Source organism: Fomitiporia mediterranea (genome assembly GCF_000271605.1).
Source record: "Fomitiporia mediterranea MF3/22 unplaced genomic scaffold FOMMEscaffold_4, whole genome shotgun sequence".
Taxonomy (NCBI): Eukaryota; Fungi; Basidiomycota; class Agaricomycetes; order Hymenochaetales; family Hymenochaetaceae; genus Fomitiporia; species Fomitiporia mediterranea.
In genome coordinates this window covers 2,684,699-2,711,485 of record NW_006760389.1, presented here as the reverse complement: position 1 = coordinate 2,711,485, position 26,787 = coordinate 2,684,699, and the positions used below count along the sequence as shown (strand labels likewise).

General features: G+C 45.2%; 11 protein-coding genes across 11 annotated transcripts; 5 read left to right on the top strand and 6 right to left on the bottom strand.

The window, feature by feature from the left end:
* Positions 1-41: 41 nt before the first annotated feature.
* On the bottom strand, positions 42-1,678 carry FOMMEDRAFT_18734 (uncharacterized protein). Its single transcript, XM_007264794.1, has 5 exons — positions 1,574-1,678; positions 1,480-1,497; positions 888-1,401; positions 210-813; positions 42-148 (listed from the first exon to the last, which is right to left on the bottom strand). The coding sequence occupies exons 3-4, from the start codon at positions 892-894 to the stop codon at positions 248-250; spliced, it is 573 nt and encodes a 190-aa protein (XP_007264856.1). The 5' UTR covers positions 895-1,401; positions 1,480-1,497; positions 1,574-1,678; the 3' UTR covers positions 42-148; positions 210-247.
* Positions 1,679-2,748: 1,070 nt separating this feature from the next.
* Positions 2,749-5,375, bottom strand: FOMMEDRAFT_81119 (uncharacterized protein; the record flags this gene model as incomplete). The annotated part of the gene is made up of 7 exons (XM_007264793.1): positions 2,749-3,090; positions 3,169-3,724; positions 3,783-4,042; positions 4,100-4,383; positions 4,444-4,706; positions 4,781-5,192; positions 5,243-5,375. The coding sequence occupies 7 exons, from the start codon at positions 5,373-5,375 to the stop codon at positions 2,749-2,751; spliced, it is 2,250 nt and encodes a 749-aa protein (XP_007264855.1).
* Positions 5,376-6,112: 737 nt separating this feature from the next.
* FOMMEDRAFT_105314 (uncharacterized protein) lies at positions 6,113-7,575 on the bottom strand. The gene is made up of 3 exons (XM_007264792.1): positions 7,536-7,575; positions 6,327-7,470; positions 6,113-6,268 (listed from the first exon to the last, which is right to left on the bottom strand). Coding segments are annotated over exons 2-3 (666 nt in total). The 5' UTR covers positions 6,992-7,470; positions 7,536-7,575; the 3' UTR covers positions 6,113-6,267.
* A 482-nt stretch (positions 7,576-8,057) lies between these two features.
* FOMMEDRAFT_139657 (translation initiation factor eIF2 gamma subunit) lies at positions 8,058-9,936 on the top strand. Its single transcript, XM_007264791.1, has 6 exons — positions 8,058-8,200; positions 8,265-8,280; positions 8,347-8,474; positions 8,540-8,915; positions 8,990-9,460; positions 9,535-9,936. Exons 1-6 carry the CDS (start codon positions 8,072-8,074, stop codon positions 9,828-9,830), a joined length of 1,416 nt encoding a protein of 471 aa, XP_007264853.1. The 5' UTR covers positions 8,058-8,071; the 3' UTR covers positions 9,831-9,936.
* A 227-nt stretch (positions 9,937-10,163) lies between these two features.
* FOMMEDRAFT_154242 (uncharacterized protein) lies at positions 10,164-11,327 on the bottom strand (the record flags this gene model as incomplete). Its single annotated transcript, XM_007264790.1, has 5 exons — positions 10,164-10,553; positions 10,603-10,642; positions 10,704-11,077; positions 11,162-11,174; positions 11,251-11,327. 5 exons carry the CDS (start codon positions 11,325-11,327, stop codon positions 10,164-10,166), a joined length of 894 nt encoding a protein of 297 aa, XP_007264852.1.
* Positions 11,328-11,561: 234 nt separating this feature from the next.
* Positions 11,562-14,338, top strand: FOMMEDRAFT_166762 (uncharacterized protein). Its single transcript, XM_007264789.1, has one exon. The coding sequence runs from the start codon at positions 11,582-11,584 to the stop codon at positions 14,165-14,167; it is 2,586 nt and encodes an 861-aa protein (XP_007264851.1). The 5' UTR covers positions 11,562-11,581; the 3' UTR covers positions 14,168-14,338.
* FOMMEDRAFT_18728 (uncharacterized protein) lies at positions 14,336-15,679 on the bottom strand. The gene is made up of 7 exons (XM_007264788.1): positions 15,548-15,679; positions 15,445-15,484; positions 15,333-15,383; positions 14,890-15,243; positions 14,745-14,787; positions 14,566-14,674; positions 14,336-14,492 (listed from the first exon to the last, which is right to left on the bottom strand). Exons 1-7 carry the CDS (start codon positions 15,561-15,563, stop codon positions 14,434-14,436), a joined length of 672 nt encoding a protein of 223 aa, XP_007264850.1. The 5' UTR covers positions 15,564-15,679; the 3' UTR covers positions 14,336-14,433.
* A 986-nt stretch (positions 15,680-16,665) lies between these two features.
* Positions 16,666-17,881, top strand: FOMMEDRAFT_80616 (S-adenosyl-L-methionine-dependent methyltransferase; the record flags this gene model as incomplete). Its single annotated transcript, XM_007264787.1, has 5 exons — positions 16,666-16,882; positions 16,934-17,063; positions 17,134-17,205; positions 17,266-17,573; positions 17,643-17,881. 5 exons carry the CDS (start codon positions 16,666-16,668, stop codon positions 17,879-17,881), a joined length of 966 nt encoding a protein of 321 aa, XP_007264849.1.
* A 728-nt stretch (positions 17,882-18,609) lies between these two features.
* Positions 18,610-19,373, top strand: FOMMEDRAFT_105306 (uncharacterized protein). The gene is made up of 3 exons (XM_007264786.1): positions 18,610-18,814; positions 18,871-19,117; positions 19,210-19,373. Exons 1-3 carry the CDS (start codon positions 18,710-18,712, stop codon positions 19,272-19,274), a joined length of 417 nt encoding a protein of 138 aa, XP_007264848.1. The 5' UTR covers positions 18,610-18,709; the 3' UTR covers positions 19,275-19,373.
* A 769-nt stretch (positions 19,374-20,142) lies between these two features.
* Positions 20,143-21,297, top strand: FOMMEDRAFT_145701 (uncharacterized protein). Its single transcript, XM_007264785.1, has 2 exons — positions 20,143-21,068; positions 21,131-21,297. Exon 1 carries the CDS (start codon positions 20,249-20,251, stop codon positions 20,945-20,947), a length of 699 nt encoding a protein of 232 aa, XP_007264847.1. The 5' UTR covers positions 20,143-20,248; the 3' UTR covers positions 20,948-21,068; positions 21,131-21,297.
* Positions 21,298-21,560: 263 nt separating this feature from the next.
* FOMMEDRAFT_27308 (kinase-like protein) lies at positions 21,561-23,631 on the bottom strand (the record flags this gene model as incomplete). The annotated part of the gene is made up of 7 exons (XM_007264784.1): positions 21,561-21,605; positions 21,998-22,064; positions 22,128-22,726; positions 22,755-22,973; positions 23,026-23,094; positions 23,150-23,347; positions 23,401-23,631. 7 exons carry the CDS (start codon positions 23,629-23,631, stop codon positions 21,561-21,563), a joined length of 1,428 nt encoding a protein of 475 aa, XP_007264846.1.
* Between the last annotated feature and the right edge of the window lie 3,156 nt (positions 23,632-26,787).

Genomic DNA, 26,787 nt, shown 5'->3' with positions numbered 1-26,787 from the left:
CATTTTGTACATGCTAGTACTACAATGACAACATAACCAACTTTGAGTTCCTACATTTCATTTTACCACCGCCGCTGACAAGTCGGAGTACGTGTTTCCATTATGCAGCGTAATCGACGCTATCCTACTTCACCGACCACCTCTCGCTCTAAATTAATCGCAATTCAGTTATCACGCGCCTCAAAGAAGGCACAGAATATTATACACACTCCCTAAACCCAAATAGAACCCGATGATCACCGTCCCATCATGGGCTGGTATCCATGAGGTCTTCCTTTGACTCTCGCTGTCGGCGCAGCCCTGTACTCATTCGAGACGAGGAGCGACGCCGCTGTCCCTGTACGGGGCCACTGAATGCTCCTCGGCCTTTCCCCGTACAGAATATTCCAAAGGATCGGCGCAATGGTGAGTGGGACGGAACGATAACGTGAGAAGAGTCGGAATCGGTGTCACTTTCATCTCCGGAGCTTGAGGTAGAGGACCCAGCGTTGTCCACGGGTATTTCATCGTGATCATTTTGGTGTGGTGGGTGGTCCGTGTCCTTAATCGATCCCTCTGGTATTCCACGAATTTTCAGGCTTGAGACAGGAATTTTGGGCGTCGAAGAGACCGATATCGGTTCTCCTAGACGTCGCTTAAAATGTACGGTGTCTTGAGAGGCCTTACGACTGAGAGACGCGGAAGAACGCTCTCTCTTTAAAGGCTGAGAAAGGGCACCATTCGATCGGTCAGATAGTTGTCGAGACGAAATATTCGCCGGTATGTTCCATGATTTTGATGATTCTGTAGAACGTTGAACCGGGGCAGGAGGCGCTACCAATGATACCGTTCAGAGGAATTCTTTTACAAACAAGCTAAAGGCGACAGGTTGCGTTTGAAATACTTACGCAGCATTACGTTTGGTGGTAAGTTGGGAGGTCCAGTCGGACGTACGTGTGGAGGTGCAGCATGTCCAGAGAAGGGAGTTGCTGCGGCCTTTGCCCCCGAAGGGAGCGGCGCGAGTCTTGTCTGTGGCGAATTCTCGTCAAGGTCGTTACCTGCTCCTTTGACACAAGAATTCTGTTTAGCATAGCCACCGGGTACTGCTTGGTCCGCCGCCTTTGTGCGGACCCTAAGCTGAGTAGACAGTGGAAATAGCAGGCGGTTGAGTCGTACTGGATCAGCGATAAGGATCAGCGTCAATCATTTATTATGTTTCTTGACTCGACATAAGGTTAATATTTAAATTGTCAAAGTCAAATTACCTTGGAGATCTTTTGATTCTAGCCGGGCGTTATGACTGTGTACTTGAAGCTGCAGTAATAGGCCGAAGTACGCGGCCTTATACGCAGACAAATAGTCTGGGCACGAGGAGAACGTATGCAAACTGATACCGTTGCTTTGCAGCGTGTTCTTCGCCACCTGAAACGACGTTGATGAGTTGTTTTCTCACGCCGCACCTGAAGCAATTTAGAGGCCGCTACTTAGAAGGAAACTCACCTCGACAAGTGAGATTAGCTATGCAAATAAGGAATTTATGTAATGACAGTTATGAGGTGGTCGGACGCGAATGACAGAGTGCAGTCAAACTAACCTCTTCAGGATTTGAAATGAGGTAGGAGGGTGAGGAGTGAAGAAGCTTAGCGCGGAGTTCCGCAATCGCTTCGAGGTAATCAGTGCAGGACGAGAGACGAGTGCGTAAGCCGCCGGAGCTCGAGGAACTGTACCGAGCCATGACGGGAGGAGTGGAACAACAGAGTAGGACTAGGGCACGGAACTAAATGCGGAAGGACGAGGAAACACTGTATGGACGATTATCTGGCGTTAGAAGCGGGCGGCGAATGGCAACGCAGAAGACGGAATATAATAAAGAAGGGCTGTGATGTGTCGCAAAGGAGGAATGGAGAGATCGGAATAAGATGGTATGATGATGGTTAAAAGCTAAGGGGAGCGACCCGGCTCTAAAGGCGCAGCGGATCTACAGGGCTAACGGGCTGTGCCGAGATTGTTGTTTGTGAAGAAAGGACTGGGATAGACCAAGCGAAGCATGACTGAGACCACTTCGTTTGCCACAAATGACTCTTCCTCCGAAATTCAAAAATAAATACCCGGCCCGCAACCAGTTTCAGCAACTGTCTACGGCCAACAGCCACATACTGTTTGACTCCAAACTGGATTGGGCATTTTGCCAGTTGAAACGGCCGTCAAAGTGTCGGCAACGGAAGTTGACGCGGGCTGGGGTGCAGATTTTCCCTCGAAGAATTTTTCTATATTTGGATTACATGGCAATTCCCACGAACTATTCTACATCCTCTTCTCGATCTTTCTTTGTCGACACTGATGATTGTCCACGATGAGAAGGGATAAGGTGCACAAAGCATGCGAGAGTGCGCGGCTTTTACGTCCGCAGAGTCGGTCATGTATTTGTACACGTATTCATTCGGCCCAAACTTACACATTTCCGCCGAAACGGCTCCTTAATAGCATCGGTCCACAGAATTGACCACCCCCACCCGTATCCGTCGCAGAATTGATTACGGATAGACCCCGTACCCTCCCCCAGAAGATAATTCTAGACCGTGACCCGGGGGGCGAGAAACCGATGTATCATGAATTGGTCTGATACAGTGATAGACTCCCGACAGATTCAGACGTATAACACAGTACTGCACTCTGTACCCCGAAATTGGGGAAGGGTTACTATTGTCAATGGATTATGTAGAAGGGTTGGGTGATAATCAAGTAATCTTTGAGTTATGGTGTACAAAACTAATTATACATGTCCCGCTCTGTCTTGCCTTTTGTCCATTGAGCCTGGAGAGGTTCGATTTCAAGGTCGCTATCCGAATCATTTTCGACCTTGGTAGTTAGGTCGGAAGCTCCGCTGATGACATCCTTTTTAAAAGTACCGTGTAGAACACTGGGACGGCAGGTCATTGGATCCAGAGCGTGATGATCATCAGTTCCAACTTCCAGCCTGGCAGTTGCCGAGTTGGCCGTTGTATTTGTCGCCAGAGTTTTCGTGAACGACGAAGGTGGTGCAGTTACTCCAGAACGTACTTTAGGTCCTGGAGGTGGTCCCAGCTGAATCTTACGGTCGTGACTTGCCAACTTGCCGAGCTGAGCCATCCATGAATTTAATATACAGTTAATTCAACAGAAAAAATGAGAATGCCATGCGCGACTCACTTTATTTATCGCATCCGATTTCTTCGCGCTCATTCTAGAACCAATCTGGCCATACGGCTTGGCCGTCGGATTGAAACCGAGGCGTTTGACCATCTCAGCGGAATATGTCTTTCGTTGAGGTCGCTCAACGTCATTTCCCTCCGTTGATGCAATATTATCCTTCCCCTTACTGTTTGTCTCCGACTCATCGAAGCCGGTTTTTCGGGCATTCGACATCATCATACGCGCTCTGTTCACCACAGCCAGTGCCTCCCTCGATGTATCGCCACTGTCACCTCTCGCACAATGGGTTTTACCATTGACAAGGAGCTCGGACAATGCTTTGTCCTCTCTCACTCCTGCCTTTCGGCGGGCACGGGCCTGCTCCTCACGCCCCATCACCTCGCCAACATTACTAATGGTCTGCGTTCTGCCGGACGATGCAACAAGTCCACCGACGACATATGTTGTCTCACCATCCACTCCGCGATTTGCGGCTTCGGGTTTCAGACCCCATTGCCGTTGTGGATCGTACGTTGCCTTGCGTTTATTAGCCGTCGTCGACATTCCAGACGTCCTACAAACACGCGTACTATCAGATCATCTCGAATTCCCGTGTAAGGACATGCACGTACCCAGCCGAGAACTCCGGTCGCCCTGACCTTGCGCGCTGCACCGCAGCCTGAATGTGATATTCACATACGTCTTCAGCATGCGTTGAGTTGGCCCCAACACGGTTGACGCGCCTGTCAACCCAGGCACCACAGGGTTTCCCATCTCGCCGTTGTACGGTACATTTGCCCAGGTCAGCAGCGTAGCCGACAACGGCGACAGCAGATGCAGAGGATGGTGTGAGAGCTAGGATAGAAGAAGTCGGCGAAGGATTCCTAGTATTCTGAATTGACCTAAATTTAGTTCGCAATGCTTTAGGGGAAAGGGGTTTGGGTCATACCGCGAAAGGCTTTAGGACCTTCGGATTGAGGAGAGCGATGACTGTGCCTTCCCTTAATCTCGGGAAGCACTCCTCAAAGGCACCGCCACTCCCTCCACGCCATAGTTTCCGTACAGACTCCTTTTTGCCATTCTTGTCTATTAGTTTGTCGTAATAGTCGGATTCGAACAATAGTAAGGATAACTGCGCATCGCCACGCAAAGTCCCCCTAGGTGAATCCGCGGAAGACGAGGACCGCGAACGATGGCCTAGATCAATGAGTTTGAGGTGGACATATTTCTTCCCTCGTCCCTTTGGGTTGTCGTCATCATCATCATCTTCCGCCCTTTTGCGTCTCCTATTACTTTCCGGGTTGTTCTTCTTCTCGGAATTGCCAGAATCTTCGTCCTCCGGACGCTTGCTGTAAGTCGAAGTCCCGGGTCCGCTAGTGATTTTGACATCGCCGCGGTCCGCGACAACAGCTATTGTTACCCAGTCGCCTTCGACCGGGACGTCATAGCCTTGTTTGTTTGGCTGGAGGCGAACAACAGAGTATAGTAGAGATGGTGGCAGAAAGTAACGCCCGGTCAGATGATCCTGGAGCGCAGCGTGCGGAAGTACCCTTTCTCTGACAACACAAATACGACATAGGTTCACGTAAGCATCAGGAACACTGAAGCTTTTCAAAATTGAAGGACGCACTTCAATCTTATTCCAGAATTGGGTTCTAATTTCTCGAAGTCTGGATCATCCGCAGCGGGTTTATGGTCGACTGGCCCTGGCACAAGGTCCTCTACTATAGCGAGTCTGTCATCCCGAACTGGTGCTGTAGTTGTCTCTGAATTCGTCGGTGCAAGGGCGGGCTTCTCTTCGAAGCCGTCCGTACGGGCCGCACGCTCATGACCTTCACCTTTATTGGAGTTGATTGACTTAAGCTGCGAGATAAAAGTTGCAGGCGTTGAGCTATTCGCCCGCTCATCTTGCTTCAAGGCAACACGTGAGGTGGTCGATTGTCCTTGTGCGACGTTTGGGCATTTCGACTGTTGCGTTCGTTGCACCTTTCGAGACAGATCCGTGGGTTTCTGAACGGCATCGTGAGTAGTATTTTTCTTTCCTACAACTTACGGTCATGGCACAAGATTCAATAAGTAGCAAAGCACATACGAGATGGCGTTGAAGGTGCAAGTACTGTGACTGGGTCGGTCCTCCGTTTCTTTGCTGGTGGGGAATCTGGGGCCTCGGCAAGTTTAGCTTGGAGAGCGGCTATCTGACGCTTAATTTCATCTTTGCCTGACATTAGAGGCTGCTTGTAAGATGGAGAGGAGATGGATTTGTCCTGTCCTAATGATGAAAAGTCGCGTCACGTTCTGAACCCGCGTTATTTACGACTATGTACGCGTACCTTATGTAATACACTTTCGGCAGCACGACAAATTTGGCCCTAAAAATTTGGACGGGCCAAATGGGTTTAGACGGATGTAATTTACCGTTATTTTCCTATTTATGACATCATTGGCCCTCCAGCAACTTCGAGATCTACTTCCTAATAAAAGAGGATAAGAACACACACTGTATGTCAAAGGATAAGTAATGGAAAGGCTTGAAAGCTAAATTGTTCCATGATGATGTAAACAGATATGTCATGAAGAGCGAAGTTCATAATAATAGACGGCACATAGATCAGTCGTCGAAATTTCTGGCCATACGCCAAGGATAGTAGTAAACAAAGCGACTACATGGACATGGGTTTATCTGTGCATATTGCTGGGTGCCAACAAAATAAGTATAATAAGCCTTTGTCTTTCGCCTATGTATTCCCAAACCAAACAAAGGCACTGAAGGTCAGTTGTGACTGTTATTGACCTGCCTTGTAAGGCGTTGAAGTAGTCGCACGCATGAACCCTTGACGACCAGAATTTTCTTTGCAAGATAAATAGACGGGATGTTGTTTGATTGCTCGGATGGGCGGACGTTGCCAGTTGCATGCCTTTGTGAAAGTTCGTTTGAACGAGAATATATTACTGGAGTGGGGAGGGTTGATACAAATTCATGCGAGACAGAGTAGGCTAATGATACAGTTATCAGAGTTATAGCTAGTTAAAAGCATTGTGACGATACGAATGTGGTTTGCAACTGGTAGGCTTTCAAAAACGTGAACGAACAAGTGAGGGCAGGTGCAGCACGGAGTATCTGTACAAAGTAGCGAACGTTATTAAAACATCTCTTACTTCCAAAGTCGTGGACATACCATGCATTCTTTCGAATCACAAGTTCCCAAACATCGCTACCTTTATAGGATGGCTCAAGGCCTCGAAACGTTGTATCGCCACAGAACAAATCAACCCCCCTCACGCCATTGTAGTAGTCGTACTGAGGGCGGGAGGATGCTTCGAGTCGCCTATAGAACGCAGCCGCCACATCGCGCCGTTCGTCCTTGGACAGGGCCCACCATTCGTACTGTGCGATGGGCTGACGAAGCTTGCAGTATACAGCCCAGAGTACTTGGCCAACGGTGACGTAGGCACCGCTGGTAACATCGACCGAAAGCTCAATTCCGGGAATTGGCCGTATAATGATGCGCATGTATCGCGAAGGGTGGCGTGTAGCGGGCTCGCACAAATCTGCCATGTCGCCGTTATACGTCGCAATGTACGTGTGCCGCGGGTCGCTCCGCAGATCGTAAACCAGGCCAACGGCCCGTCTGGCGTACCAGCGCGAGCGGATGCTAAGAGAGTCTGATAGAGTGTCGTGTGGTCTCATTCGGGGTAACCGCACAGTAAAAGAGTTCGGAGTAGTTACTTCTTTGAGAACACGTAACCAGTCGACTCGTCTCCTTCTTATACTCCCAGCGTCGGCCACATTGGCATTCAAGAGGGGTGCCGGCGGTGTCTTCCAGCGTTTATACGCCTGCATGAGTTCGAATCAGAGTTCCACCTGCCATATCTCGAAATAGGTAATACAAGCCAAGTTAGGAGGGGGATAGGGTCGCCGGCGCCGCCATTCATTAAAATAAACAAGCTCAGAGCCAACCCGTACGTACACGGAGTTGCCTCTGTCGCTGAGGCGCATATTTATTCAAGCAATTTGCTGCGCTATTTGACCTTGAGAGCCGCAGGACAGATATTCCCGACTCGGCAAAATGCCAATCTGAAATAATACAGATTAGTCAACCGCTTGAACACAAGGCAATGCGTAGTCAACACGAGCTAAAAAGGAAAGAGTTGGAAGAAGAAGGTAATGCGCTTTGCATGGGCAGGTGGCTGCGCGTTACGCGTTCAAGCGCAGGCACCTTTTGTCAAGACGGCTGTGCAGCGTCTATTTGCACTTTCGAGTGGAGTGGCAGTGAAGAGTAATGACTGAGCTACACGGATCGGGCATTCACCCGAAATCTCCTGAATGGGGACGAAGGTGTAAGTGTCATGGATTCAGCCCCGTGTTCTATGAAAAGATAGCCTACGCGTTCTGTGAGGGTCCGTGGTGATGAATCGTTGTTCCTTCAAACGAGTCATCTCGAAAGTTCGCCGCACAGGAGGCATAAGTTTCAATATGTCTGGAATGCCGTACTAGAGTTGAGATCGTCATCGAGTTTACTATCTTAGAGGGCCCGAGAAGGTCAAGTCCAGTTATTCTCGTTTTCCTTGATGATCTTGGATATGGCTGTGTCGACCCGACCTTCATGTGGCAGTTTAAGTAAGTCCAAGGCATCGCGGATGCCCAATCATGAATTGCACCAGTTCATTCGTCGGAAAATTGAACTCAAAGAAGGAGCAATTTGCACAGAGTCAGAGTACCAATTCGAGCTCAAAAAATATTCTTCCTCTCCAATTTTACAAAATTGGTAGTTAAAAATAGCTTACGTCACCTTCAAATTGAGTCACTGAATAGAGATCACGTGCTAACCATCTTCTCGTACCCTTCACCATCGACAAGTCGAGCTCTACAAGACCCTCCTCATATTACGTCTCCCATCCGACCATAGCGCCTCTGAACAAAATGTCAGAAACGATTCAAAAGCCACATGATGACTCTGAGTCTGAATCGGAGGAAGAAGAGGAGATTCAGACCGTCCATATCGATCCGACAAAACTGACGCCCTTGTCGCCTGAGGTCATTTCTAAGCAGGTGTGTCCACAGACCTTGTCGTTATGTATTGATATATGCTCAAATACATGTATTCGTCTAATAGGCTACGATTAACCTAGGTCAATGGGCCTACTTCAAGCTCTCGCATGAACGCATATGCTCATTGAATTAAATTGAACATCTAGGCACTATCGGGCATGTTGCCCACGGGAAGTCTACTGTAGTGAAGGCTATCTCGGGGGTGATGACTGTTCGATTCAAAAATGAGCTTGTGCGGAATATCACGATCAAGCTTGGGTACGCAAACGCGAAAGTACACCTCTTTCTCCATCGATGTCTGGTCAACTTTTCAAATTTTCTAATCCGTTCCATTTATAGATCTACAAATGCGAAAACGAAGCCTGTCCGCGACCGGGTTGTTACAAATCCTACTCTTCCAATAAAGAAGATAACCCACCCTGCGAACGGCCAGGATGTGGTCACCGAATGAAACTTCTACGCCACGTCTCCTTCGTCGACTGTCCCGGACACGACATTCTCATGGCTACAATGCTAAACGGTGCAGCAGTCATGGACGCTGCACTCCTCCTAATAGCCGGTAATGAAACCTGTCCACAACCCCAAACGTCAGAACATCTCGCAGCCGTAGAGATCATGAAACTCCAAAACATCATAATCCTACAAAACAAAGTCGACCTTATCAAGGAAGCGACTGCTTTGGAGCACCAAAAAAGTATAGCAGCGTTTGTAAAAGGTTCGTTGGCATCACACCGACATGCTATGAGAGTTAATGTTTTTATCTCAATGGATATTTGTCTGGTCCGTTAGGCACCGTAGCAGAATCCTCACCCATCGTCCCCATCTCCGCTCAACTCAAATACAACATCGACGCCGTAAACGAATACATCGTCAAACGTATCCCTATCCCCGTCCGTGACTTCACCACCACCCCAAAACTAATCGTCATCCGTTCATTCGACGTCAACAGACCCGGCGCAGAAGTCGACGAGCTCAAAGGTGGTGTAGCAGGCGGCTCAATCCTAACAGGTGTCCTCACGCTCGGCATGCGCGTGGAAATTCGTCCAGGGATCGTTACGAAAGACGCACAAGGCAGGAGTCGATGCAAGCCGATTTTCAGTCGAATCGTATCGCTGCATGCGGAGAATAATCAACTTCAATTCGCTGTACCCGGTGGGCTTATTGGTGTCGGTACGATGATTGACCCGACGCTTTGTCGTGCGGATAGGCTTGTGGGTCAAGTACTCGGCGCACCTGGAAAACTTCCGCAGATCTTCACTGGTACGTCACCCCTCTTAATTCTACATTCTGAATTTCCAATATCAAGTGCTAACGATGGCTGTTGAAATAAAAAGAACTGGAGATCAGCCTCTTCCTCCTCCGCCGTCTCCTAGGTGTCAAGTCCGAAGACAAAAAGACTACCAAAGTAACAAAGCTCGTGAAAAACGAGTTACTACTCATCAACATCGGCTCAACGTCAACTGGCGGGCGCGTCGTCAGCGTCAAAGCAGACCTCGCAAAAATTCAGCTTACTGCACCCGCTTGTACAGAAGTCGGTGAGAAAGTTGCATTATCACGTCGCATTGAGAAGCATTGGCGACTAGTTGGCTGGGGTAGTGTTCAGAGAGGAACGGTGCTTGAAGTGGATTAGCCAGATGAGAGGTGTTTCATGTGATTGTGTAGGAATTTGGAGGTAGCAGAATGTTTGTTATAGCAACTGTATTGTTGTTAATTGATTGGATGAAGTGGTACTCGGCGTTAACCTCGACGGCCCGATGTCTCAAAAAATCAACAATTTTATTTGCGAACTGACAAGACTATCAAGGAAATATGTTAAGAAACTATTATGTACTTCAACATCGTTCAAGGGATCAAACGCCTTTTTTTCTGATTAAAGATTCTTCGAAAATAATAAAGGTCAACTTAGGTTGAAATAGATGTCAGTTTTGGAGGGACGCCAACTAGGAGACACTAGAAAAAAAATTTAAGCTTCAGAGAGAGCAGGGGCGTTGTCAATTTCTACGCCATTCTCTTTTCTCATATCTTCATCGGCAGCAGGAGGTGGCGGGGTGCGAGCTCTGTCAGACCTGTCCTCCCTACTGTAGCTCCTCTTCCTGTCACGGCTGTCGCTGCGATGTCTCTCCTTGTGGTCTTCTCTGTCATCGTCGCGATCATCGCGGTCATCGCGGTCATCGCGGTCGTCGCGGTCCCTACGGTCCCGACTGCGACTCCTGCTCCGGCCGCGACGATCGTCCTTATCGTAATCACGGTCCCTGCGGGGACTGCGAGAACGATACCGGCCATAACGACCACCACTGCGACGCGGGGAACGAGCACCGCTGCGCCACATAGAGGATGGAAGCCTTTTAGCCCACTGCGCAAAAGTCAGCCATACGGTCCATTTTAGCCACAGCTGTACTAACCTCAACAGTCAAGCGGGAGCCTTCAAAATATCTTCCATGCCTGTACATTGGGAAATTTCATCAACCATTTACTTTTGCGCAAACTAAATTGGTTTACTGACATATCATCAAAAGCCGTTGCAGCATCCCTGGAACTGCGGAATTCCACGAACGCATAACTAATGATCGATCGAAGGGAGTTTCGTTGAGTGCGAAGTTCGTATTCGGGGTAAAGCGGGAAGCGTAGTAGGTGAAGTTCTCGAAAAGACACGCGCGCGGAAAAAAAGGTACTAGTTCGTATCGTATGGAAACGAGGTCCGAAGCAAACTCGCCCTCGACTCGCGCACGACATATGTCGAATTTGCATCGCTCGCTTAAGCGGCGTTATAGGTGCTAGTACTGAACCCGGATCGCGGGACGACGAAGCCGCCAAACGCAGGTAATGGGCGAAAAAAAGCGAGCCATGACGATATTTTCGTTTTGCGACTGCAGAGGACTAGAAGCGAAGAGCGTCGAAAAGCAATACTCACGGGCTTGCACTGGAGCTGTGGCCGCGAAGAGCGGGAATGTCACAACGAACGAGAGGACCAAACCTTTGCAGGAAAAAAAAAAGTGCATAAGTACGTGTTTTTTTACTACCTTTTCGACAAGAAACAGAAAGTGACTCACCGTTCAAACTCATAAGCCAGATCACGAGCGCGAGTAGAGGGGTGGAAACCGCGAACGTAGAGGATGGTGCGAGGCATGGTGGATGGTGGCAGAGTGTGCGTGAGGTCAACACCTGCGCGACGTGTGCCTCTTGTCTTGTGAAAACTCTGATGTAATCAACGAATCACGCGACTCGCTTATTGTTAAGCGCGTCTCGTCAATCTTGCACAGCAACCACTTACTTACAATTCAGCTGCTTTTATTTATCTGCAGTTTGGGCAAGCTTCTTTTAATCAGTATGCAAATTATCAAACTGACTCGGTCAACTCCAGGTGTTTAAGGCACAGATGGCATGCTAAATCGCCTGTCTGCAAACTTACTTCGGACATGGACCCGTTCCTCTTACCGACGCGTCTCCGTCGCCAATGACTCGAAACTTGTGCACACAAAGACATTTGCGACCGAAGCTCCATCTGAAGATGACAACGTTTCCCTAGCAAATATCGTCCAAAGGAAACTTAAAACCGTCAGATCGTCCCTAAGTATCAGCGACCCACTCAAGGTTCCTTCAATACAGGAGCTCGAAAAATGGAAAGATGCAATAAAAGTTGGCAATCTCGACGCGGCTATGAAGACATGCGGAGAACGTCTTCTTACAGCGCCAGTTTGGGTGCTACTATACCTCCTGTCCAGCAAGGTCCATACACCTACTCAAGCAGTGTCAGCTGTGAACATTATGTTGCATCACTTTTCCAATGTTGATAAGGCCCTTCAGCCTGCCCTTCTCATCCTCGCTATCCGATTTCTCGCTAGGCAGCAAGTCGAGATACCCGTCCCGAACTTGATAAAGCTCTTCCTCATTCTTGATATTCCCGATCCTCCCACGCAGTTCAATCTACTTCTTCGGTGTATGTCACACTTCAAACCATCTCCCGTACTTGCCAAGGCTACCACGCAAGTACTCGACGCAATGCACGGTCGGCAGATCAAATTACACTCGCGAACGTATCGGACTCTGCTTTCGAACAACTTAGTATCACTCGAATTGGCAAAGAAGCTCCAGCAGAGGATGGAACTAGATGGTACGAAGCCGAACCGCCATCATCTCGAAGCCTACCTCCGTGTTTTCGCTCATCACGGTGCAGTACATGGCGCAGCACGATATCTCAACTTAATCAGGGAGCATGCACAGGACAAAGCCGAGTTGGTACCCTACGGCGTAGAATTATCTTCTCAAGGCGCAAAAGCAGTAAAGTCACCCAATAGTGTCAACACGCGTTGGAACACGAAGTTCTTAGCGTCCTTCAAAAGGGACTCCAGCACTGCCTTTCAATATCTTCGCGAGATGGTGGACGATAAGGATGTAGCTCCCATCCTTCTACGGTCAGTCCGGAAAGAGAGTCGTATCGGCCCTACAAATAGGAAGAACAGGCCACTCGTCTGGAAACACAAAACACACGTATCAGACTGGGCGACGGTCCTCAACGTCGCAGCGCGCGATACGAGGATCAGCAGTGATCGACTTCTCCGATTATTTGACGAGACGAGAGCAGCCGCCGGATACCCTCCCACAGTCGCCATATTCACCGTCCTCATTCGCGGGCTTGCAAGGAAGGGAGACTATGCTACTGCTCTGGAAGTATGGGAACGATGTTGTGCATCATGGTCCCGCAGACGAAAGATAGACACAAAAGCCCTCACCGTAGCGATGGAAGCCATCGTCGGTGCCGGATACCCATTAGTCGCTTTCGACACTCTCGTCGAGACGACAGGTGTTTTACACGACTGGGACAACCCTCCGCCGAAACTCAGCAACTCAGCAATAGGCCGTCGATACAAACGCGCTTTGTGGTCTAAATACGCTAAAGTCGACGTACCGCTGGTAAATGCGCTCATGAACGCGTACCAGAAGAACGGCCGCCCGGATTTGGTATTCAAACTTTGGGACGTGTTTCATCCCCTATTTGGCGTACACCCGAACGCGAACACGTTGACTATCGTGTTGGACGCTGCGTATTCTGTTGCGCGGTGGGATCACACATTCCGCGGGCTACTTGAACATCTTGGTCTACATGATTTATTTAAATCCACTTCGCGATCTCCGGTTCCTGTAGCCGAAAAGGACAGAAATCTAATTGTACAGCACCTACGCGCCATCATCCAACGAGGCTCCTCTCCCGCTAAACGAAGAGAAGGAGACAGAGACGGAACCAAACCAGACTCGAAAGAAGTTGCTCAAGAAGCCCAGTCTTACATGCGCAAAACACTCTGGAATGGCGAGCTCGCAGCACCGAAAGCAATTAAACTATTCCAAGAGATTGTTCTGGGTAATTTCCCCGAGCTAAGGGACGTCGTCGCTCCTGCCAGAGCAATTTGGCCTGATGAAGCGGGGAGTGCGAGTCCGATGCGTGATGCATTGAGTTCCTTGGGTTCGCGATTACGCGGGACAAGTCATACTCATCCTAGTCCCAATCCTAGTTCTACTTCTTCAGCGGAACAGAAACCACTTCTCATGGGCCCGAGTCTCCTCCTGAACCGCTCCCATTCACCTCCCTCAAGTCCCTCTTCCACTTCCTTCCCTTCGCCCTCCCCTCACCCACAAATAACCCCAACCAAACAAACCTTCACCTCCTACCTCAACCTCCTCTTCATCACCCACCGCCCCTCCCAAATCGCACTAACCCTCGCCTGGATGCACGCTCTCCATATCACTCCCTCTCGCCGTCCACTCGCAATCGCTATCGCACTCTGGTCGGAAGCAAGCATGCGTGGACCGCTAATCGATCAATTACATAGTTCTTATGGTTTTGGTGGGGAGAGTGAGTTTAGTAAGTTGATGAAGTGGCTTGAGGGATGGCTTGGTAGGGAGGGGATGCCGAGTGATGCGGCGGTTTCGTGGGCTTTTAGGAAGTTGAAGGTGGAGAGGGAGAAGTGGTGAGGAGGGAAAGGGAGGGGAGGATAAAACAGATGTCCTATTTTTAACTTCGTTTTGGTTTTTTTTTTTGTGCCTTGGCTTTAGAAGATGCGTTTGTTGGATTTTCGCTTTATGACCGTCTAACATTCGCAAGCACATTCATTTGTAATAATACATGCGTAGTATTAAAACATCGGCATTAGAAAGAAAAGAGAGCGAGTAATTAAAATTAACGAAGTCTCATTGTCTACGATTCTACAAAACGTATAATTCAAATTCATTCTTCAAAATCAAACACGTTTTCCAGCTTTCTGAGCAGCTTTCTTCGCTTCTATTTCTGCTGCTTTCGCTGATAGGACACAGGCAAGTCGTGTAAAGTCAGAACCCGAGAAGAAAGAAATAGAAATTACGAAAGTGCTAACCTTCTTGCTCCGCTTTGCGTTTTGCAAGTGCTTCTTCACGTTCTTTACGAATCTTCGCGAGGCGTGCAAGGTCCTTCTGTGCTTGATCGGTCTTACCTTGTTGATGGAGCTATTTTGTGTTGAGGCAGTGCCAAAATGTCAATAAGTGAATGAGAGGTGAGGATCCGGCCTGGACGAACCTTCCAATACCTTTCTTGTGCTTCTTTCTTCTCTTTTGCTTCCCTACGTTCATAAGTCAGTATATCAAAGTCATATGAAAGAAGTCATATGAAACGAAAGAATGGAATAACGGAGTAATGCAGTGAAACATGTAATAAAACGCACCTCTCCCGACGAGACATCTCCCGTGGCGCGGCGGGGTCCGAGATATTCAACTTGGTTTTGACGTGATTCGGGTTGATCAAGTCGGCATCTTCGTCCTCTCCATCTCCTTGTTGCCCCTGTTGTTTCGCTTTCTTCTTGAGTTCTCGACGCTCGGCGCGTGTTAATTCGGGTTTATCTTCCGTTTGTACGTTCGAACTACCACCTACGCCGGCCCGAGCTCTGTCGAGTTCGTCGACGTCATTTTCGTTTTCGTCATCTTCGTCGATAGAATCGTCCGAATCGTCCGAGTCGTCGTCGTCTTCTTCTTCGTCTGAGTCGTCGTCTTCAGAGGCATCCTCCTTCTTTTGCTTCCTCCTACATACAAGGAAAAAGAAATAGATGTTAGCATACTGTAACTGAAGAGATGATTTGCTCCAATTATGTGGCTGAGGCGTAACACGTACCTGCGCTCTGTACCTACAGCGATACCGTTCTCGTCCAACGCCAAGTTTCGACTACAATTTACCAGTTATCAGATTTAATCATCACGATATTAGTTACTGGTAAGAGGCGCACCTGAAGCTACGTCCGCCGCCACGCTTCGTCTTGAATTTGCCTGAGGTATAATGTCGTAAATACGCATACAGACACTTGGTATGACAGGTAAAGGAAAGCTCACCAGAGCCACGAACCATACTATCACTTTATAGCAGAAAGCGTTCAGAAGAGATAAGCTTTTATTGCTTGTCGCGAATTTCTCTCGCCTGCAGTTGCTAGTTGGTGAACAAAGCCAAGAGCAAATTTATGGAAGATGGTTGGTGGAGGACGTGAGGCAACGGTTAATTGATCCCCATATCGTTTACGTAATTATAATGATTTAACAACCCCAACTTTCCCCAATTGGCACTCGTAGACTGCATTAAGTCAGTAACCCCGTCAGTCGATTGCGCAATTGGTGGAAGGTTTCACCATTTCTTCCTACCATTATCCCAACGGTGTCGAGCTCGCGATGTATCAGGACGACGACTACAAACTCAATTGCTAGACTTATCTGGCCTGTAGAGCCGAGAAAGTGAGGAAGAAAGTTATCAGAGAAGCAACTATGACGAGTCGATGGCCATCCCAGCGCGTCTGCGCTAGTGTGGCACATCTGGAGCAATTCACAAGTTGCTGGACAGCACGTCCTGCAATTCTACTGTGTTACATATCGTTCTGTACGTAATATTTGATCATTGAGGAACCGTGCTTTTTAGCTAATAGAAGATGCTATAAATACATAGGATAAGGGATCGCAGATGAAGTACTACTCAACTAAAACGATCAAATAAAGCGAAATCCAGCTAGAATGAAGTATACATATGCTCTCCGCATAATGAGTTTAGCAGTCCATCCGCTCATTTGATAAGTAGTGATATTCAAGAAAGGTGATTGTAATATGTACTCATTCCATAAGAACCAGAATTTCCGAAGCACGCAAATATAGTCATACCGAAAAACACGGGACCAACAATCGAAACGACCTTAAAGTGGCTCTCGGAGTCTCACTACCTCAGATGCAATATTCTCACCTCGCACTTATCTGCTTCTGTATAAAACTCTGATACACAATCGTTTGGTTCCCTCCCGCATGCGCCCTCCCTCAACCAGTAGAAGCTATTGTAGTGCTAGGACAGACAATCGCGCTGCTCAGTATCACATCGCCTACTTGTCCGTATCTGAACCTCTTCAGGTGCTTCCTTTCGCTAAACGGAAGCAGGTAATCACTAGACTACAGAGAATACTTGTGTATGTCCCTCAATGCCCCAAAGTCCTGACCAGGAGATTGTCAACACGTTCGATTTCCCGCAAGGATCAGTGGGCGAGCACACGTCCTCGCCCTCTCCACAGCCCTCTCTTTATACTTTAACCGATTCAATTAGGGAGCAAAGTGTCCATTGGGAGTATGGTCTCCCAGTAAGTTCTCTCTCTGAAATATACAAATTTCCAGTGAACGAGGAAGAACACCGGCGGCAAGGTAAGTAATTCCTCTTGTGTTAGGAGATTTAGTCAGCTAAGGGCCCAAAAGATAAAGGGCATAATCTTTTCAAAATTCTCGCTGGTGAATATGTGCCACCGTTATATGAGGTGCTTGCGGATGACCATGATCCTCTCAATCCGAAAACATGCCTTGATCTAGGCTGCGGCACGGGTACTTGGTCAGTTTCGGACGTTTCCTTTTTTTGTTTCAAAGTCTACCATTGCAATGCTGATTTATCGTTGCCACAGGATACTTGAAGTTGCATCCGCATTTCCTCACGTTTATTGTACAGCTGTCGATCTAGTTCCTCTTCCAGCAAGGTGAAAATTCCTTTTAAATCTGTAATGTTATCTCTTCTAATGCTTCACGGGCAATCGAAGGACTCCAATTCCGTCCAATTTTCGATTTGAAATTGATGATATTAGTCTTGGGCTAGAGCATTTTGCAGGCCAATTTGACGTCGTACACGTGCGAATGCTATCCTCTGGTGTCAGGGACTATTACCGCTTAATTGACGATACGGCTCTCGCTCTTCGATCACGCGGGCTTGCGGAATTCTGTGAGTGGGATTGGCGTTTTTTCGACATTGAGAAGCGAGCACTCGTTCCCACCATGGCCGAGATATGGGGTTCTATAGTTCAACCCGAAGGCTGGAATCGTCTAGGCACGGCTCGTTCGGCACGCACCCGTAGTGCTACTATGACTTCCAACCCAATGCCATTCTCCGTGCGCTTCACTACACTGGTCCTTCAGGCAGCAAACAAGCGAGGTTCTCATCGTGACGCAGGTCCATTGTTGCACCTTTGGATATCCGAACATCCCTCATTTGAAGACATTGTGTACCGTGAAATCTGGATCCCTTTTGGTAATTGGATGTACAATGAAGATCTGCTGAGGCATCCTTCATTCAGAGACTTGTCTGCAGATGACCTTGAGACGCTTCGCCAGGCTGGCAAGGTTATGGCCGAAGGTTTTCCTGTAGGTGGCTTCCGCTAGCACTACTTGTCATCGTTGACGTTTTCCCTCCAGTCATACACGGCTGCTTTGCGTCCCCTGCTGCTTGGCACAGGTATACCAGAAGAACTCGTCAGTTCACTTGCAGATCAAGCCATCCAGGAAATCTGCGGGACATGGACCCCACTATTTGTACGTGTACATAACGTGTATGCACGGAAAAGGGAATGAAGGCGAAAGTTCTTGACTACCATATCTTCTTCGTGGCTGAGTTAAATTCTCAGTGGGTCTTAAGTTTCGTCCAGTGTTTGCTTCAATCAATGGAGGATATACTTCTTTCATTCCTTGATAGTGTCTCATTATTTTGTCCTACCAGTGTTATTACAGTGATTATGTGTAGTACATTATAGTAAATACATTTTTTAATAGTTAATAATCAGGTTGACTAATTGTTGTTCAGTTAATGATCTTGAGAGGTTGATAGTACTAACGTTTGGTTGCTACTGTCAAAGTCGGAGGGTAGTTTTTTTATAGCTAACTAGGTTCTGGTGACGTTCAGTACATTACACGATTTTACAGAGTACATGTCCCCCGGAAGTTGAAGCCCAAGTTTGTTAGTTAATTATTATTCCATTTATGTGATCTTGAATCTTGATGAGGTAGCAACCTTAACGACTATAAGCAGCGGTTACTTCCATATTAGGCGATTGTTAGGTTACTCAGTTAGGCAACTGAACGGACGTTCACGATTTATCAACCGACGTCGAGCTCGTCGTGCAGCAGGCCGACGACTGCAAAAGCCAATCTCTAGACTTATTTAATCTCTCGCAGACGTGTAGAAGAGAGAAAGGCAGTGCGAGAGAGGCGACGATGACGACCATCCCAGCCCGCCTGGCGCAGATGACGCGCACCTCTGGCAACTCACAAGTCGCTAGACAGCGTGTCTTGGAATTATATCGTGATTGGTATCGTTCTGTACGTCCTTCTTCCCTCTCTCTCTACTCGTATAATTCGCTCATAATTATACTCAGGCACCAGAAATCGTCGAAAGCTTCACCCTAAACACAACACCGAACGAAGTTCGACGTATCATCCGCGCCGAGTTCGAGCGAAACCGCTACGTGACGGACCCAAAGGCCATTGACGTGTTGGTTCAGAAGGGAAGGCAGACGTATCAGGAGACGATGAACTGTTGGGCACAGGACTCGCATGTTCTTGGTATCTTCCTTGCGCCGAAGGATAGGCCGCAGAGGACGTTCATGCAGAAGTTCCTTGAGGGTATGTCGTTATTTTTTTGGCCCTTCTTTCCTTTTGTTTTCTATTTGCTTATTTCTTTGACTGATTTAAATTGATTGGTATTTGGTGTTTAGGGAGAGACGAAGATCAGGTATTGCCAGCTGCATCTGGATCTTTACAAAAGGATTACATTCCTTGACCTTGAATCTCGCTATGTATAAACCCAACATAATAATACCAGCTGCATCGAGTTCTCGACAAGGGGATTATATTCCCTGAGTTTTGCTGTGTATAAATCCACACACAATAGAAACACACATATCGTCTCTTGATTCTCTTCGGCGCTTGCACTGGCTGGCCAGTTAATTAGTTAGCTAGCTCGACAGACCTTATTATCCATCATACGTCGAGACAAATTTCGCAAGCGCCTAACGGTCGATTGTACGACGTTCGCCGCAGTTGTGTGTTGAATTTGTTCCGAGGACACCGCGACCTCACAGGCACACACAGGTTTATTTTGTGTTTTGTGATGAGGCATTGAGGCTGTGCACACAGCAGGTACACTTAGTCTAGCCGACTGGCCTTGAGGCCCGAGTCGGTTCACGGTAGATCAACGCATCTTTCTCTGTCTCGACGACTCTCAGCAACGCCACGCCACGCCAGAGTCGTGTCATTCTATGATTTATCTCTCAGCTGTGCCCAGTCGTGCGGCTATAGCGTTTCATTTTCACCGGAGAAGACACTGTAAAGAAACTCTGGATTCTAGTAGCGGACTTATGTGCGGCGATAAGTCGGAGGAGAGGTTCCAGTTGCCGAGAGTGGAATAGTATGTACAAACTTCTGGAGACCTCGTGTTTGTTCGGCGACCTTGCTGGACAAGTGAGAAATGGAATTGTAAAAACAGGGATGAGATGACAATTATGGACACCGCCTCTAGATCTGCTGCCACTGCCAGCGTTTATTTGTTTCCTCTTCTTGTTCTCTGGGATTCCCGTGTTGGCAGGTGTATATATAATACTGTACATATATGCCACGCTGTGACGTCTTCGCCCCTCTCCCGTGTCCCGCCTCCTCCTCCGGTCAGGATATAAGTACCGTCTGCCGCAACTGACCTGTGCCTTTACTGCATTTTCACTTCAACTGCTGCATTTACTTCCGCTACTGCAACTCGCAATGCACCCACACAGTGCACTCGACCCAAGCTTCCTCGGCTCCTTCAAGCGTCTCTTCTCCCACAAGGGCTGCTACCTGGACCTCGACATGACCCGTCGAATCGACTGGCACACACGTCGCTCATCCTCACCATCCAAACAACACCCATCCTTCCTCGACGAACCCGCAACTAAACCACCCACACACGACCTCACAATCCTCTGCACCGAACTCCGCTCTCTCCTCCCACCCGATTCAGACAAATCCCTATGGTCTTTACGAATTCGCTTACAACAACGCGTGGTAACCGTACGCGACGTCCTCATGCACCTCGATCGGTGGTTATACGCCGAGATACCCGCGACGTATTGGCCTGAATGTCCGAAAGAACAGGAACGAATTGAATGTGCGCATAGGTTACGCGTGAAACACCTTGCGAGGACACATGGAAGGTCCGCGCGTAGCGGAGCGAGGATGAGTATTAGTGGTGGTGGACGAGGTGCACCTCTAGGATTCATGCAAGTCGTTGAATGTGCGGAGTTGGACGAACATGGTCGGTTGGTGAAACGCGACAGAAAAATCGCCTCGAGGATCGATTGGTTAGGTGGGAAGTTCTTCTTTGCAGGGTTGAGTCCTGCGAATGGGAAAGAGGGAGGGGAGGTGGATTTCGTGTTGAATATGGAAGCTCCGTGGGCGAGGCGCAGACGCAGTTTGACGTGATGATCTCTGTGTGTTGTGGTCTTTAGCACTCGAATTTTTTTCGGTCCGCGCTTTTTCGTCCTCGTTTTCGTTTTCGTTCTTCCCTCTGGTACCTTTTGACGCTCGACCAAAATAATCATACGTACGTTCATCACATTCCGTTCAATTTCATTGATCCGTTTACTCACTAGACAAACCCACCAGGTATCCAGATGTAAAGCTCTCGTAATCGCACGTTATTTATTACCTCACGGACTTTCCGTATCATATATCAGACCACTGCGCTTTCTTCCTGTCTTGATAGAACCATACCACATGTTGTACCATACCAGCAATGTCATCATCGTTACCAGTAATATCATCATTATCGGCATTATCGTTTCATATCAGATATCACACGTCAGAGGTGTTCTGTTCTAAGGTGTTCGAGACCTCTCTGGAACAGGCATGCGTATATACATAATACTTGTATTCCTTTGTACACTAGAGATAGGAAGATTGTATCAAGGACCGATTGGTCCAGAAACACGTCCTTATTTTTGTCCCTCTGGTTTTAATTCTCAATAAAGGTGACTATACTTAGCTGTATTACAATCTTTGTCTAGTCCTGCTGATCATCCTTTTATATTGTATATCAATTTATCAACCATCCCCCTACCCAATTATTCTTTGAATTATACTATATGATATACTATACTAGTATTGTCATTATTATTAGTATTGTTATTTTGTACTGGATAATCATGTTGAAAGTGTTCTGTCCTAAGGAGGTCAAGACTACTCTAAAGTGTCTAAGTATACACATTACTTAGCGAAAATGTTAATAAAGGATAATGTTCTGTGACAGTATAAACATTCAGTCATTGTGTATACAAGCAGAAACAAAACATATGATTTTGTCTATATAGAGCTGTGCTTGAATATTAGGAATCTGATAAGTACAGTAATTTTGTACAATATTAAGTAACTGGACTATACATTAGGGCAGTGTTAATGGTTCAGATAACATTGTGTGCTTCTCAAAGATTATACTTTAGAATTTGTACCATTCTAAAGTTTAAAGATACTTACAATAGTTTCATTAAGTGATTCTAATGATTCTAGTGATAGAGAAGCCACCATATTATCCTGGTTTGGTCTGCAAGCAAGAATATTGCATAAGTTAAAGTAGTCTATAATAATGATTGATAGTAAAACATACATCAGAATCTGTACTTGTTTGGCTGAATGACAGAGAGTAAAAGGTTCTGCAGAATTCTGCTTGGTTACAGTACATGTACTGTATTGTACTTCTTTTGCCTTTGACTGGAGCTGCCTTGTTCCTCTTTTGTCTCCAGTAACTCTTGCCTTTCCAAGACTTGACCAGAAAAAGTCAGAGAAGGAGAATATATGTTGTTTTTTCCCCTCTAATCCCTGAGAACTGTCCAGAAGTAGTGATGTGTTCACTTTAGTGTGAGGGATCTCTGGAGAAGCAGACTGAAGTGCTGATGTGCTTCCTTTAACACAACTAGCATTATATCCTGCAATACCATCTGCAAAGGGCACTACTGGCTGCCTGTCCAGTACACTCTTTAGCCTCTGAGAAATAGCATCCATTGTGGGCCGTTGATTTGGGTCCCAGCTCCAGCAACCCACACAAACTTCCCAGAGTTGACCCCGGCATTCGCCTTTTTCAAGGTCCGTTGGTGGAGAAGGGAGAGTTTTCTGTACAATTGCAAGCATAACTTGCCCATCATGCTTGAATTGCGAATAAGGCAGTTCGCCCGTCAAAACTTCCTGATAAAGGTTGGGAATGAGGTTCTGTAATATCCACAAGATGAACGCCTACCAATAACGTCATTCCAAATGACCAGACGTCCGACTCATACGTCGCTACTCGTTGATGCTCTGAATCTAAGTTGAGGAGTTCATACGCCATCCATCTATATGTACCTCTAACATTCGCAACTATACTCGATTCGCCAACACTCAGAGCATTGCAGGACATATGAGCAGCCCCGAAATCACTAATAAGTGCCGTGCGGTTTGGAGAAACGAGAACATTTCCCTATTGGTTTATAAGTTACGCGAGCCAAATATTCGTTTATTATCGAACATACCGATTTGAAATCTGAGTGGACAATGTAATTTGCATGAAGATATGCAAGACCTTCTGCCATTCCAAGGATCTACCGTGTTATCATGAGCAATGCTAAAGGCTTATGAAAAGTTAAACCTACTTACTAGCCTTTTAAAACTCTCAATATTGCAATCCGGGTTACTCTTGATAAATTCAAGGATGTTGCCATTCCTCATCCATTCAGAAACCAGTGAAGGCAACAGGAGAGATTCACTTCCTGTCTCATCAAGAGTGTAACCTAATAATGGCAGAATATTGGGATGCTTTAGTCTGCTCCATGCCTTGATTTCACGCCTAAAAATCTATGAAAGAGATGAGGGTCCAGCTCAATACTATACGTCTACAGTGTCCTCACGTTTGTCACATCCAGCTGACTGTCTAGATAGGTCCTCAAACGTTTGACGGCAATGTCGATCGTGGTGCCATCCGGCTGGGTGTAACGGTCCTTGAAGACGTCACCGGTTCCACCTTGAGCAACGGGATACCTGGAGTCGTAATACACGGATCCAGTAAGATCGAGGTGTTTAAGCTTGTTGAGTACACGATTGATTTCATCCCGAGCGCTGGTTATATGATCTGAGGTCATGGTGGTTTGAATGTGTGAGGAACGACTATCGATTAGTAGTACGACAGAAACCAGAAATGAAGCTTATCGATTCGGGCCTACTTCGGAGTATTGATCAATTATCTTTATCTTGTAATAAGTAGACGTATTTGTTTTATGGCGTTTGAGACTGCTCTGAAACGTTTTAGTGTACAAGTTGTGTAGTAATAAGTTTGCTAAGATGTTATCCTAGACATATTAGAATGTCTTATACTACTCTAGGAGTGAATTGGCAGTTATCAATACATCTACTATTCTAGAAAGGTGTTAACATATATGGAATGACACATATAAGCAACGGACGTACCCGAGACATAGCTACATATTATATATACCTACTGAATCAACAGACAATGATGCTAAGGAGAGCGAGCCGAGTCCACTATCCCCCCTCTTTGTGTGATCCCTCTAAGCCTCTCACATAACCTCTTTCCCTTTTCTCAATAGGTTATGAGCCTTGAGCTCCCTGCCTATGCTTTATCTACACTCTACTACATCTATGCTCTATGCAGTTCTACACATTACATGCACACACACAGCATACTATGATGCAGAACTCGACTCACCTGTCTGAGTATCCCAAATGCAAATTGATACACTGCAAACGCACGATCTACTGTACTACATACGACCCAGACATTATATGATTGTCATCTTAGTGATTATGATCATTGGCCCAGTAATAACATAATCTATGCAGGCAATACTGAAACTACAATGAGTATCACTTACTGCAACATTTAATTACTAAAATATTCTATAATATTACAGAGATTATGTTATTATAAATAACTGATCATACTATGGACAAATGTTAGAAGGATTGAGAAAGCAAACACTACTCATCTGCTATTAATATTATAATAGTACAAATGATAGACACTGTCAACAAACACACATATGTTATAACATAAATCAAATAATAACATATATGATGATATTACAGTCAAACAATTAATGTAAGACATGTCTTGGGTACATGTCTTAGATATGTCAGACATGTCAGATATGAGATAAACAAGTTAGCAGATATCCATCTGATATCTAAGACATCTGATATCTACACACTAATACAGCTTATGAAAGTATACAACTATCTACAGACGAATTAATAATAATAATAATAATAATAAAGTTACAAAGTACATTACAGTAACTATGGTACAGGAACAAGTACACAATTATAGTCTTTAAACAAATAACAATACTTTACACCTATGATAGTGTAAACATATAATAACAATGTATAATAATGGCAAACGGTAGAATAATACCTCTACCATTACTACAACAATGTAACAGAACATATTTAATTGTACAGAATGTAGATATACTTTAACAAAGCATAAATAAACTTATATTAAAGCTACAAAGCTTATATACAAGTGAAGTACTATGCCAATATGGCTAGTACAACAAACAACAGAAAAACTATGATGGACACACTTATTATAATGATTACAAACGAAAACAATCATAATATAATAAGATTAAATAAATTAATAAAACGTTTAACACATTATCTTGGACAGTATAATATATAAAGAAAAGCAGACATAAGCATATCTATTACATCTTATCAGAGATATGAATAGATGCACAACTGATGTTGTAACTGCAAACACACAGAGAGATTTCTTAGTATGTCTGAAATATTACAGACATATTACAAACATCACATTAAAATTTATAAAACAAATGGCACAATGTTACAGTGTAATGTTTAAACAAAATGATGTATGTCAAACATTATGAGTTAACTTAAAACATACTGTTATATTATAACACATACTGACAAATGTATGAAAGTAAAATAACAAAGTACTAACACTACTTGTTAGATTACAAATACATGAAAGGAAATCAATGATGTACTTATGTACTTACACTACTTGTCAATTACTCAAAGAATAACCTTCTCAAATTGAAGGGGAGTAATTGAATAATATACATGCTAATGATGAACATTGAATTCTTAATACAGACATATTGACTATGTCACTAAGTGAAATCTGCAATGAATCTGACAAATCCGTCAAACACAAAATACTTTATTAAAGAATATAAAAGTTATACATTACATAACATTTTCAATGCTTATAAAAATTATTCAAACAGATAATTAATAAATTAATAATAATAAAGCCTAGAAATGGCACATATTCCTAAAGCATTCTTTGCAGCAAATGCACGAATGTTCACAACACAAAACTGCAGATGAACAAATGAATATTCATGATACAGAAACATTAATCTTATTACTGATCCTAAAAAACAATAAGTAATAGAAGTTACAGACAGATATAACAGATCACAAAGGTAAATCATTCAATGTGACACAAAATAACATTGATTAGAACAAATAATGGAAGTCAACACAACATGTGATTGAACTTCAACATTAAATAAATAATAATTCCACTATGAAACGAATGCTCATACTTGGCAAATAATATTAATATAATAATCTGATTAACTTAACAAAGTTTAATACAAAAATAAATAAAATACAAACAAATATCACATCATATAACGAAATAATTCATTAATCCAGACTATAGTTCATGGATAAAAGTGATGAATAATGAAAATAATACTTTGGAACATACATAAAACAATAAATAATATATCCATAGGATAATACAAATATAATTGCAATATAATTCACAACTACAACCAAACAATACACAGATAATAACTATATAAACAAGTATGGAGCACATACATATAATCAAATAAAACTATTAAATTGATTCTTGTACAAACAATTAATTTGCCCTCACTGTGCAATTAATACAAGTGTGAACAGTATTATAACATTATGAAATACATCAGATAGATACTAATAAGTATATCTATACAATGATTCAAATAAAATAAATAAAACTGATATATAAAACACTTTACCTAGCTAATCAATTAACAAATAAAACATTGAACAAATACTACAATTGTACATACCACTAGATTAACTAAAGTATGCTAGGAGACAATTATAGTAAACATAATCCAATATATCAATTATATGTGGATTGTGTTACAATACATCATTCTTTGCAAAAAGAAAAAGTAAAGAACAATAGCCATAATACTAATAAATATTCATGACATCACAATCACAACAATTCACAATAACAC

Bases quoted from the DNA above. Each gene is read 5' to 3' on its own strand.
- FOMMEDRAFT_105314 (XM_007264792.1), bottom strand. From the start codon at position 6,991: ATGCAGGCGTATAAACGCTGGAAGACACCGCCGGCACCCCTCTTGAAT.
- FOMMEDRAFT_139657 (XM_007264791.1), top strand. From the start codon at position 8,072: ATGTCAGAAACGATTCAAAAGCCACATGATGACTCTGAGTCTGAATCG. The intron at 8,916-8,989 runs GTTCGTTGGCAT...CTGGTCCGTTAG, and splicing joins TATAGCAGCGTTTGTAAAAG to GCACCGTAGCAGAATCCTCA. The intron at 9,461-9,534 runs GTACGTCACCCC...TGAAATAAAAAG, and splicing joins ACTTCCGCAGATCTTCACTG to AACTGGAGATCAGCCTCTTC.
- FOMMEDRAFT_166762 (XM_007264789.1), top strand. From the start codon at position 11,582: ATGCTAAATCGCCTGTCTGCAAACTTACTTCGGACATGGACCCGTTCC.
- FOMMEDRAFT_18728 (XM_007264788.1), bottom strand. The intron at 15,384-15,444 runs GTGCGCCTCTTA...GGTAAATTGTAG, and splicing joins GGCGGCGGACGTAGCTTCAG to TCGAAACTTGGCGTTGGACG. The intron at 14,788-14,889 runs GTGCGTTTTATT...TTATGAACGTAG, and splicing joins GAGATGTCTCGTCGGGAGAG to GGAAGCAAAAGAGAAGAAAG.
- FOMMEDRAFT_105306 (XM_007264786.1), top strand. From the start codon at position 18,710: ATGACGACCATCCCAGCCCGCCTGGCGCAGATGACGCGCACCTCTGGC. The intron at 18,815-18,870 runs GTACGTCCTTCT...AATTATACTCAG, and splicing joins ATCGTGATTGGTATCGTTCT to GCACCAGAAATCGTCGAAAG. The intron at 19,118-19,209 runs GTATGTCGTTAT...TTTGGTGTTTAG, and splicing joins CATGCAGAAGTTCCTTGAGG to GGAGAGACGAAGATCAGGTA.
- FOMMEDRAFT_145701 (XM_007264785.1), top strand. From the start codon at position 20,249: ATGCACCCACACAGTGCACTCGACCCAAGCTTCCTCGGCTCCTTCAAG.